The sequence below is a fragment of the Gymnoscopelus braueri genome (genome assembly GCF_963280865.1).
Source record: "Gymnoscopelus braueri genome assembly, chromosome: 10".
Taxonomy (NCBI): domain Eukaryota; kingdom Metazoa; phylum Chordata; class Actinopteri; order Myctophiformes; family Myctophidae; genus Gymnoscopelus; species Gymnoscopelus braueri.
In genome coordinates, this window is record NC_137611.1 from 41,311,940 (window position 1) to 41,325,135 (window position 13,196).

A 13,196-nucleotide genomic window follows, 5' to 3' on the forward strand; every position below is an offset into this window, starting at 1 on the left:
TTTTTATGTCTGCAGACTCCCGTCCAGGACAGGCTTCAGACGCGCCTCCTCAGGAGACTTGGCTCAGATCTAAACCTATTTACATAAAAAGTTGAAATACGGAGATACAAGGTTTCTGCCGGACAGTAACTATGCATGCATGCATGTGTACTGTATTAGTGCTTTTATATGACCATGTGTGTGTGTGTGCGATGCATTGTTGTGTGCATCTCGTTGTGTTACTTCGTCTATGCACGTCTATCCGTGCTCAGACAAAGGCTTGCCTCGCATAAACCACCAACATGCATGCGTTAGCCAGGGAGGAGCGCCATTGTTTATGAGAACATCCAAACAATGTCGGTATATATACACTGAAATAAAAAGCTGGATTCAAAGTTCATCCTCCGTCTCAATTAGACAAATATTTGCTGCCGGAGACGGGAATCATCTGGTGAGAGTCAAGCTTTTTAGACAATGGCAGCACTTCCTTGTCCATTTCCAACAGATCCATGCCAAAGTGCCAGTAATGAGGCCGGGGAACACGTATATACCCTCCCTGCAGTGCAGCTTCAACAAGCCTCCACAGTCATTTGTTGCATCCGAAAATGCTGTGTATACATTAGATCAGTGGTTCTCAACCTTTTCAGGCCGCGACCCCCAAAATAATCCTATTATGAACTGGGGACCCCCCACCCTGACAAGCACTTGGAATTGTAGGAGTTGAGGCATTAGATTTAATGCCTAAATATTGTGAAAATAGCTGGTCTACAAGCTCACAACGCCTCGCATCGGCTAGCTTCTTCTTCTTTTTGCCTCTTTCTTATATTATTTGACAATTTGGCCTGATCTATGGCCTGTTTACCTTACTTTCTAAGGTTTTATTAGGTGCTGAAAGAATACATTTCTTTTGGGTATTGCTCTCGTTCATAAATGTTTAATATTTGTAATCTTTTAGTATCAACCATCAACCCGGGAACAGCAGATGTGAATTTGCCTTTTGGCTAAATCTGTCACATTTAGTATAACAGAATAGTGATGTTAATTGGACTGTTTTGTCCCTGCTAAATAAATGAATAAATGCAATGAAATGAAATGAAATCCTCAGAGTTAGATTAATTATTCAGACACTGAGGGATGCTGAGAGAGAGAGAGAGAGAGAGAGAGAGAGAGAGAGAGAGAGAGAGAGAGAGAGAGGGGGGGGGGCATGATGTGTGGTCAGTGGTGGAAAAAGTACTCACATTCTTTACTTAAGTAAAAGTACCAATACTGCAACATAGAAATACTCTGTTACAAGTTAAAGTCCAGAATTCAAAATTGACCTGAGTAAAAGTACAAAAGTATTAGCATCAAAATGTACTTAAAGTACAGAAAGTAAAAGTACAAACATATTTGAAAATAGCAGATCTACAAGCTCACAACGCGTCGCGATGCGACGCGTTGTGAGCTTGTAGATCTGCTATTTTCAAATAGCCTTGGTATAAAATAGGGCTAAAGTGGTTAATTTACGTTTTATAATGTAATCATTTATATCTGAAAAGTAACTAACTAAAGTTTTCAAATAATTGTAGTGGAGTAAAAGTACAATATTTGCCTCTGATATGTAGTGGAGTAGAAGTAAAAGTAATGGAAATACCTCAAAATTGTACTTAAGTACAGTACTTGAGTAAATGTACTTGGTTACTTTCCACCACTGTGTGTGGTTTTAAAAAAAAGCTAAACAAAAACAAACAGAAAGTGATGAGCGATGAGGTCACCGGCGTCTCAGAGAGGAGGTGTAGAGAAGAGGAGCGAGCGAGAGAAGAAAGAAGTGAAAGTAACAGAATGGGAGGCGATGATGATGATGACAGGATGGAAGTACGGACCAAAAAGAAAGAAGCCATAGAAGTGCCTGAGGGAGGAAGAGGAGGAGAGATGACAGGAGGTCACGGGGGTGACACGCTGACTGACCCAGCCAACTAGCTGTAGGCTCTTCACTTCCCTCCATCTGTTTCTCCGTCTCCCTCTCTAGCGCTGCACCCCTCTCTCTCTTTGAATGTCCTCCTCACATCTTTCTCTACGCCTGTCTAATTCTATACCCTCCTCTCTATCTATTTCCTGTTCCATCTCTTCCCTCACTCATCTCTTGATCCCTTTCTCCTCTTTTACGATACTCACATTCCTCTTCCCCCATATCTTACCCTTTTCCTCCTTCCTTCTCTCCCGTTCTCCCTCCCTTGCATACCTCCTAGATCAGGGGTGGGCAGCATTTATTTCCAGAGGGCCATACTGAATTCGATAAAGTGAGTGAGGGGCCACACATACAATTGAATTGGAACTTGAAACACATAGTGCTGAATTATGTTAAAACTGCATGAATTTGGTAGACATGCCAGACTATCTTTACAATAAGGTCCTTGCTTTCAGAACAAGAATTTTCAGTTAAAATTTGTTTTTTGGTTATTTTTTTCCAGCTGCACTGTACTGTATCACTCTGGTGTACTCTGTACGAGGTTACAATGAAAAGATTACTTACATAAAACAATCCACCTCAATGCCGTTTCAACTTTTAAATGAGCCTATACATTTAGACAGTATCTTGTTAACTGATATGCACCACTCCATAAGTCACTGATAAAACACATTGCATTAGGTTATAAATATGGACTCAAGGCAGACCGTTTCACTGTTACATTATAAACATAAAACATATGGATGGAAGAATGCAGGTATGTACTCAAATGGTATATCAATGACTATTAATTGGAGTCAAGTTAAATTAAGTTTTAGTCCCAAAACCATGAATATATGGCAGCCTTTTAGAATGCATATTATTGGGGGGGTATTTTGTTTTTCTTTGAGGACTTGGCGGGCCGGATTGAGATGGTCAAAGGGATGGGTCCGGCCCCGGGCCGTATGTTGCCCATGTGTGTCCTAGATCCTGAGTCTATGGGCCCCTGGGCCTCAGGGCCCCGATGTGAACCCCAAAGAATCATCATCAGGGGAGTGGTGCGGTGTGAATTAACACAGGAACGACCCTGGCAGCATCAATGGTCCAGGTGTGTTAGATGTTTAGTAGGCTACTAGGCTACTGCTACTTCTCAACCACAACTAATGAGACGAGACATCAGTGCAATTCGTTTGGAAACAGACGCCGTAAGACAAAACACATATAATGAATAATGTTTTCGTCATGTGAAATGTATCTGTCTCATCAGCAACACCAACAGCAACACCAACTTGGAAAAACATGCACTTTATGACAAACCGAAAATCATTTGACTAGACTTCTCCAGACTAGAAAAAGAAAGAAGGAACTGAAATCTCAGGCATATATGTATTTGCACCGGGCATGAAACTGGATAAAGGGAACTTGGAAAGACACTTCCCGGACAAACTAGGAACTGAAATTTCAACCATGAAACTCGATCACGTGCTAGTGAGTACATCTTTACACAACATCCTTCATCAGAGCAAATCCACCTCAGCAGGAGGCGCGATGCCTGGCTGCCTGACCTCCCCTGATAAACTCCACTGCAACGCTCCCTGGGGAAATGTACCTGAGTGATGCAATGCCGTCCAAACCATGGCAACCAAACCTGTAACACCAAATCTGTAACAACAGGTATGACTTTTGTCATAATGGTAACAATGGGTAAGCTTTTGTAACAACGATAACAATGGATAAGCTTTTGTGTCAACTGTTCGGGGGCAGCAATACTTCTGAACCGTTATGTGCAGTGTTGCCAGATTCTGTGAGAGAAACAAGCAACCAGGTCTAGGAAAACCAGCCCAAAAGAAGCGACTATGGGCCACATGCGTACTTTAACATGTACATCGCGACGCGTTGTGAGCTTGTAGATCGGCTATTTTCAAATAAAATCTTGCGGGGAAATTATAATAAGCAGATCTGGCAACCCTGGTTATGTGTGCCGCCTCTGAGGAGCCAGAACACAACCGTGCTACAAGTAGCACAAAGCACTAAGTGCATTTCTTCTCTCAAGGAGTCAAACTGAAACCTGAAAACTTGAAACACAGCAACTGCCGTGGACTGAAACCACATGAAAGGGCTCAGGAAGGGCTGAGGCGCGACGGAATATTTGAGACTTGGCGCTTTTTTTCTTTTCGTCCAGCTCCCAAATAAACACTAGGAAAAATGACTCAGCAGAAAACTGATGACCAGCAAGTCGTGTGGTTTTGGAATGGATATGTTACACAGCACTGTAAAAAGGAATCAAATGCATTAGGAGCGCTTGATTTGGAGTAAGATAAAAGCCAAAGTTCATGCCTTCAGTCAAGCATCAAGTATCAAATATGCGTCACTCGACCATGAAATGATTCCTAAATTATACACATCTTAGAGAATAAAACTATATGTTCCATGTTTATGATGCTTTTGATCCCAGCTCGTGGTTACCTCGGTATTACTTCTCAAAATAGTTAACCCCCCCTCCCGCCAACATAAATTTGGTAAACAACATCGTAGAAAATTCCTTTCCTCCCCACAGATGCCATCTAAGTGCTGTTTGTGCTTCTTGTGTCTGATTCATACTTAGTGGCATGCTGGTGTCGCCCACCAAAAACTCGTTGTGAGCTTGTGGATCGGCTATTTGCGGCTTTAGAGTTAGGATGAAAAATGGCCAAACATTTTTTAATGCCCATTCATAAAATCACCCTCCTAAAATATCGATGTCCTCACAAGTATAGTAATATAAACGTTTGTGCGCGGAATGTGTGTGTGTGTGTGTGTGTGTGTGTGTGTGTGTGTGTGTGTGTGTGTGTGTGTGTGTGTCCATGCGTGCGACGTGCGTGTGTCTTCATTCATACTGTTAATTCCCCAGGCAGTGAATAACAGCTCCTGTGACTGGTTTTCCTGCAGGAAATGTTTGAGTAATAAGGAAACTCTCTGCTTGCGACCACATTGAGGGGACAGTCTCTCTCTCTCTCTCTCTCTCTCTCTCTCTCTCTCTCTCTCTCTCTCTCTCTCTCTCTCTCTCTCTCTCTCTCTCTCTCCATTTAACCCCCCATATCCCTCTATTTTTTTCAGTTTCTCTCTACTTCCTACTCTTTATTCTCTGCCAGCCACCTTTCTCTCCCATCTCTTAAGATTTCTTCCCTGCCTTACCATTCTTTCTTATTTCCTTCTATACCTCCTTCCATCTCTCCCTCCTCTCCCTCAGTCTATCCCTCACTTCTGTCCCTCCTTCCATCTCTCCCTCCTCTCTCTCTCAATCCATCTATCCCTCCCTCTGCTCCCTCCTTCCTCTTTCTTCCCTCCCTCCTCCTTCTGCCTATCCCTTCCTACTCTGACTCCTTCTATCCATTCCACCTCTCCGTCTGTCTACCCCTCCTTCATCTGACTCCTATCTCTCCCTCATCTCCCTCGGTCTACCGCTCCCTCCGCTCCCTCCCTGCATCTCATGGTTTGGTGAAACCATTTCCTGAAACATCAGGACCCAGTGGATGTAATCTGTCTTCATCTATTTAATGGTAGTCTGTCGGGAGTCAAGGTGTGTGTGATATAATATATATATATATGTATGTGTATATATATAAATATATATATATATATAGTAAAGTAGGAGGGGAGAGTTTCGCTGTAATCATAAAAAGACGCTCAAATTACCCCTGCATGGCCACCACCAGAACACGTTCTCTAACCAAGACTCTGCTCCATTTTACAGCGTTCCACAGGGATCTGTTTTTGTCGGCCGCGCTTTTTTCAGAAATGGACATGAGACGGGAGCGTTCTGGTGCCGCCCCAAATTGGCTACGGAGGCATGGCCAATGGATCCCAGAGCCTCTCATACAAAAGACCCATTGATGTCTTCTAAATCAACCCCTGTTCACAGAACATAAATTTTTCTCAGTTATGGCTTATCAAAGGAAGTGGTCATGACCCAAATTATCGCCATTCACTCTGACCCTGTTCTACAAGTTTCTCAAGACCCCTCAGCAAAAAAATTAAAAGTATTTGAAAATTTGCCTTGCCACAGGTTTCTGAGTGTATCCACCCAGAACCTATGCACTGAAGTTCAAAATGAACCAAGATCCTGTAAAAGTGTCATAATACCATTATATAGAGAGATTTATACTATCATAATGCAATTTTTTCCAACTATGGATTGAAATAAGCTACAATCATTTAAGAAACACTCATCATTTATGCTGTAAATCATAAATAGTAGGTGCCACTTGTGCCAAGTGGTTGACATCTCCATTCGTAACGAATGACTTTCCACACCTCCATATATCACTTGCGTCGAGAAGTTCCCTTGCTCCAAAACATGCATTAATTAAAGAAACTACATTTTAAGGAACATAATTACATACTCGTGGGTCATGGCTGTATGGGCGTGGGCCTGGGCCTGGGACGGAAGATATTTTGCCTCCAAACAGATTTCGGAAGTGCAGTCGGACATTTAGTGGCCCTTCTTTGTTTGGCTAGATAATTGCAGACATGTTTCATAGCAGAAGGACATGTGTGTTCCATTTCAGAGCTGTAATTGAATTATGGGTGGGTGGGTGGATAGGGGGTGGACGGCTCTGGGCCCTTCCTTGACATGTCATCTGATAAGAGAGGGGGGAAATTCCAATGATACATTTTGATTAGGAGACATTTGAGCCCGGGCATAGTGGGTTTTGATGCCGTGGAGTAATGACTGTGAGGATCAACCCGAGGAGTATGGTTTACATAATGAGATGTTTAACTTTTGAAAGATAAATGCTACCTACGAATGACAAACTAATTGCTGGCAGAGAAAAGAAAACAACATCGGAGGAGGTCACTACCGATGTTACGGGTGATCATAAGTACTGGGTACCTGCTGGTCAATTGGTTAGTTATGTTACTGAGGTTAGAATCACTTGAGTTTTTTGAAACACTCACTAATGAATTTCATGAAGGAAATAAACATCTACTCCCGCAATGGGGGGGCATGAAATCACACCCATTTAACCCATTTTGGGCGGGAACCCCTATTTGTAACTATACCTTTCAGGACGGGAACCCCTTTTGGGGTTCCTGTTGCTGTACAGTCTATAGCAACATACATTTATTGTAATTTATGAATAAAAATTTGAAGTTTTTCAGAAAACTTATGTCAGGATTTAGAAGGCGTTTTTAGAATCTGCCTCAGGTCTAAATGGGTTAAGTTATGATAAAATGTACTGTATATGTTTTTGAACAGCATCAAAAAACGAGCAAGAATAAAATAAATCAATTTAAAAAGCAAGTCTTACATTTCTCAGAGGGAAACTTTAAGTGAGAGTGTGGTCTAGCCAAAGGCTTCAGGGCCCCCATCATTTGGCATACTCTGAAGGTTTGACTCGGGCCCAAAAACAACATAGGAGCTCTGCCAAGGGAAAGCTATGACTGCACCCTACCATCATCCAATATAAATTCACACACAAAATAATAAAATCGGTATGAGCTAAATGAGACCCCCCCTTTAAAAAAAAAAGTAAAAAAGGCAGCCAAATAGCATGTTAGCATGGGCCACGGGGTGGCCCCCGCGGTCAGACAGCCTGGATCGTAACCGCAACGTCACAGGTTTGATCTCATCCCCCAAGCAAAGTGTATTCATCAACGATGCGAGAGTGTGCGGACCGGCCAACACCAACTCATCAACAGCCCCTCCAGTCCCTGGTTACTCAATGTGAAGGCTACCCTGATGAAAGCCTCAGTTCAACACCCCTCATCATGCATATCGTCTCTGTCGGATGGAAACCTCATACGTCCAAAACCGTTACTTTTCAGGATTCCAATTCAAAAGTAGAAAAAGCAGCAGATCCACAAGCTCAAAACGCGGCGCGAAGCTTGTGGATCTGCTACTTTTGATGCTTCTGTGTGACGCTGTAGTATGATCAAGTCGGGCGGTAATTTACGAAAAAACACAAAAAGTTAGAATGTGGAGATTGCATGTTCTCCCCGTGTCTCCCAGGGTAGTTAATACCCTCACAAAAACATGTAGTAATCCTGGTCGCTTCCCCCCATGACAGCCGGGGCGCCTGATGGAGGGGAAAGGAACTGGTTGGAATAACGTGTTCCTTCCACGCGCTACGTCCTACCGGGGAAACTCCCCCCAAAAAAATTTACATTAAAAAAATAATAATGTGGAGATAGGAGGTTTCTGCCCGACAACAACGATATACCGTCAGCTACAGGGAGGGAACCAGGCCTATAACTTGGCAAGTCCCAAATAATACGTCCTTCTTGGAACACAAGTGCCGGAGCTCATGTGATATCCACTATCATGTTGGAGTAGCCGGGGTCCGTTGACGTTTTATTGGCCCCTTGGTGATGAAACATGATCCAATAGTATTCAAGGACCCCATCTGTGAGATGGAGCTAGACAGCGCCGTCGTGATTTACACGGGGGCTTCGTTTATGGCTCCTTTAAAAAACACAGAGGGCCCATCATAAAATGAAAACAGCCTTATTTATGGATGAGGAGCCTGGACACACAGGCTTCTGTGTCAGCGTGTCTGCAAGTATTTGAGTCTGAAACTGGAGATGGAGGCGATGTTTTGCTTGTGCATGTTGTGTGTGTGTGTGCGCATATGTGCTTGCGTGTGCGTGTATGTGTGCGCGCGCGTATGTGTGTGTGCGTGTGTGTGTACACACGTGTTTGTGTAAAACATGGATGCTTGTTACATCGCCTGTGGGCTTATGTATAACAATGTCCATAATTCAGCCATATACTTGTTGAGCATGGCATGTGCATTTTGTGTAATTGTATTTTGTGTTGACTTGCGACTCCTTGCATAATAGGTATATATGATCATCATATGACCCCAAAAACATGATTACATGCAGTCGCTTTTCAATAGCTGACAGATGCACAGTGAACACAGTTTACAAATAACAGTGCCTGTAAGTGTACACACATCACAGTGAGCATATTTGTTGCACAAATTCATCTAAAAGCTTAGCCAGCAGCACATGTAGGCCTACTGTAACGATACAATACAATCAGCCAATTCCCCCAACCACAATACATCCATCCAATATGTCCAACCAACAATCCACACCTCATCAAAATTCCAAAAACACATCAAATCCCATTTCCTTCACAGTAATTGCCAATGTCCTCATGGCCATATTTCATATCTGACCTGGACTTCAACATACAACACATAACTGATGTAACTCCATGACCAATAGGTGGCAGAGTTCCACACTGTATCCGGGCAGGATTGAGGAGACGAGAGAGAGATTGAGAATTGGAAGAGAGGGAGAAAGAGAGGGAGAAAAGGGGGGCGTGGGTGCGACAGAGGGAGCAAGGGGAAGAGAGAGAGATGTAGGGGAGGGTGCTGTGGAGAAAAGCGTCAGAGTGAGGGGACTGGGAGATGAGAAACAGAGAGAGAAACAGTGGCATAGCTAGAGAGGGAGAAAGACAGGGCTAGAGAGAGAGCACCAGAGAGATGGAGCTAGAGAGGGGAAGCGAGATAGAGAGGTAGAGAGGTAGGGAGGTAGAGAGAGAGAGAGAGAGAGAGAGAGAGAGAGAGAGAGAGAGAGAGAGAGAGAGAGAGAGAGACTGAGAGAGAGATTGTTTGGGAAAGAGGGAAACAGACTCATAGGCAGAGCAGAGCTAGTCTAGAGAGGCAGAGTGAGCAGAGGTGCACGCCAGTGTTGGCAGAGATTCTGCGAGAGAAATAAGCAACCAGGTCTATGAAAACAAGCCCAAAAGAAGCCACTATAGGCTGCTATTTTCAACAACAACAACAACAAAAAAAATCTTGTAAAAAAAATGTAATTTTGGAACATTTTTGAAAAAAGAATGTAGGCCTACAACACAAATCTGGTATCCCTGGCACAAAATATGTTCAGATGGGGGGGGTGGGGGGGGTCTGTGGACAAATTCATATTAATGTGGGGGCCCTTGACCTGAAAATGCAACTACCTTTTAGAAACAAGCCCCCCCCCCCCCCCCCAAAAAAAAAACGCAACCTGCAACTACTAATTTACAAGTAACTTTACAGAAAAACAAGCCCAAAGTCGCTTATAATAAGCGGGCCTGGCAACTCTGATGCACGCACACACACGCACGGGAACCAACATGCACGCTCAGCTCGGCTCACTCACTTGCAGTCGCGGTCCTCCAGATCAAAGTGCGGGTTGAAGTTGATGAGGATCTTCTGGCCGGGCTCCGGGGCGGTGATCACCCACACACACTGCTGGGAGGGAGGGTAGGCGCCCGGGTAGCCGGGAGACGTCAGGTAGTCCGCGCTGTCGATCTCTATGTGGTCTCCGCATTTATCTGCTATACAGACAGAGACAGACAGCACATTATGTTATTAAACAGTGGGGTTTTTCATATCAAAGGTCCATTATTTATTCGGCATTTGAGCCACGGGACCACCGTTTGATGAGATTTAGCCTCTCTCTCAGACCCAAGACTTTAGAATATTTTGTTGTCTTGGATTTTGTCCACAATAACAATTATTCTACATTCTCTAATTGTGTAGACTTCTTGTCAATTAGGCCTAAGTAATGAAGATTTGTATCAATAATTTAACTCTTGAGAGCGTAAAACGAAACCAAGTGGAGTGGACCCATGCAGGTAAGGGTCCACTCCATTTGGTTTCATTTTACGCTCTCAAGAGTCAAAGATCTATAAGGGTCCATTTGGTTTACCAACTCTCCATCATTTAGTTGAGGACCACCTGGAACCCCCTCAAGGACCACTGGTGGTCCCCGGACCACTGGTTGAGAACCACTGCATTATAAGATATACGATGATATACACAATGAACGCAACTGGTCAATTTGGTAGAGTGATAGAGAGAATCAATCAACTCAGAGACACAAGACGAGCGGCTGATGGAATGGAAAGTCCGCTAAGTATAACCAGATGCTGTTGATTGATTGATTGATTAGCCTACACATGATTTACTAATTGATTAGCCTAATTGATTGGGGGCCAAGCCCACTCTTTTGGGATGTAAATTATTATTGTGCGTATAGCCTCCAAATGAAGATATATTAGGCTCAGTTACACAGTAAAATAACCAGTGTTATTGTGTTAATAAGGTGTCCATTTGTAACTATGAGATAAATGAACACTGAGGATTTTAATGTGTAGCCTAAACATTGGTCGATGAATTGAATACACAGGATAGTGAGGATACATAGTGCTTTCTTGGGTTTAATCCTTTTAGCATCCTTTGTAAGGAACTGTACGTCTGTGCTTTTTTTTGCAAACTGTTAATAAGTAAGCAAGTATTCAGTCAATCAATCAATCAACCTTCATTGACTGATGCTGTGCGTAAAAGAGCAGAATGCATGACGCTGCTGAGCTCTGATACAATGACAGAACACAAGAATGACTTAAATAGTCTTTCGCACAAATATCAACCTCTGCATAAATAATACATAGGCTAATATTTGTTCTGTGTGCAACTGTGCATACATTATAGTATGCACTGGTCTGATTTCTAGCCTATTACGTCCAGCGTTGACAGCGATGTGCGCTAAAACCCCAGAAAACCGAGAGGGAATAACAGGTGATCATCATGAATTGAATACACAGACAGAGGACCACAATGGAAACAAGCCCTCAGGGCTTTTTGTGTTATCCTTTTAGCACCATTTGTGTAATCGTACCACTGTGTGTACAATTTGCAAACTGTTAATAAAGTATTCAATCAATCAATCAATCAATCAATCAAAATCATCATTTTGTGCCATCATTGGGCTGATCGGCGGCGATCAGCCCAATGATGGCACCACAACATTATGTCAGATTCATCTGAATTCATTATAACATTAAACATATTACAAACAACCTACCGGTTTGTTGAGTCAACGAAGCGACAAGGGTGACTTGGGCGTAAAGGAACAATAGCAATAATCCACTCATCCTTTTGGGTATTTTTCAGCCCAGATATTATATGAAATTAAAATAATGAAAGATAGATACGGTGGGGAATATCCTTTTTGAAACGTTACTAGATCAGAAACGTATAAAAGCGATCAGAAAAGAAACAGCAAAACGTGTCAAAAGTATAGGAGAGAATGTTGCTGCGGGCTGTGTCAGGTCGCCAGCATCCTTATGTATTGAAATTCTTTATTATCCTTCGCTCATTCAGCAGCGGGTTCAAGTCCCGCACGGATCACAGGACAACTTGACGTCCCACAAGAAAAATATGTCAAAAAAGAAAATAATCCAACAGCAGAAATATGAAATGAATGCAAATCAAACGGAATCCAGTCGCCGAAAGTGGCCGCGGAGTTGTGCGCTTTGAGCCCTTATTTCTGTTAGGAAAAGAATCGCACGAATACGGACAGAATCAGATATACTTCCAAGTGAGACGAGAAATCAAACACATTCAGTCCGTCAGTCAACCGTTGTTCAGTGAAAACCAGACAAAAAACCCTGGTGTCTGAATATATAGAAATATTCCGTCTTTCTTTCAAGTTCTCTGATCAGTGTGTCAGTCAGTCAGTCTCTCTCTCCCTCTCTCTCTGGCTGTCCGTGTAAAACTAACAGTGTGAATGTCTTCTCCTCCACACACACACACTCACTCCTCCCCGACCAAAGATTTCCAGCTTCTTCTGTCTTGGACGAGAGCGCGCCTAGTACGAGCCGACCGCCGCTGCTACTATGAGGGGCTGGAGCTGACACCCATGCGCCCCCACGCGCGCGGCGCGCGCTACGTTCGAGGAGGGTGGGAAACCGTAGGCGCGCGCCTTCAGAGCTCTATTTCCACACACACACACACCACACACACACACACACACACACACACACACACACACACACACACACACACACACACACACACACACACACACACACACACAGAGAGAGAGAGAGAGAGAGAGAGAGAGAGTGAGAGAGAGAGAGAGAGAGAGAGAGAGAGAGAGAGAGAGAGAGAGAGAGAGAGAGGGGGGGGAGAGTAAGGGAGGGACGAGAGAGAGAAAGAGACAGAGAGGAAGGGAGGGAGGGAGAGAGAGAGAGAGAGAGAGAGAGAGAGAGAGAGAGAGAGAGAGAGAGAGAGAGAGAGAGAGAGAGGAGAGAGAGAGAGAGAGAGAATGTTTTCATTTTGGTGAGACTGACAAACAGTCCTAGAACATGTTGGGTTGCTGTTGGATGAAAAGTGTCAAATCCGTATAGTGAGGATTATAGTGTCAATTTCAAGCTGCAATTGGTAACTTTTAGGTCCCACAGTAGCTACTCGGGACTCTCGCACCCGGGTCTCCAGCATGAGACCACATTTCTAGCTATAAATTAAAA

At 43.5% G+C, this 13,196-nt stretch overlaps 1 protein-coding gene across 3 annotated transcripts in view; it reads right to left on the bottom strand.

The window, feature by feature from the left end:
* Positions 1 to 12,536, bottom strand: part of LOC308093846 (neuropilin-1a-like) — a 79,606-nt gene extending 67,070 nt beyond the window's left edge. For 2 of the 3 annotated variants that reach the window (XM_080440223.1, XM_080440221.1), the window contains exons 1-2: positions 11,750 to 12,536; positions 10,043 to 10,220 (exon numbers count right to left, since the gene is read on the bottom strand). In XM_080440223.1, coding sequence (XP_080296349.1) covers positions 10,043 to 10,220; positions 11,750 to 11,819 — 248 coding nt within the window. In that variant the 5' untranslated portion in view covers positions 11,820 to 12,536. The remainder of the gene's footprint in view (positions 1 to 10,042; positions 10,221 to 11,749) is intronic. The other variant, XM_080440222.1, reaches the window with a different exon arrangement.
* Positions 12,537 to 13,196: the final 660 nt, after the last annotated feature.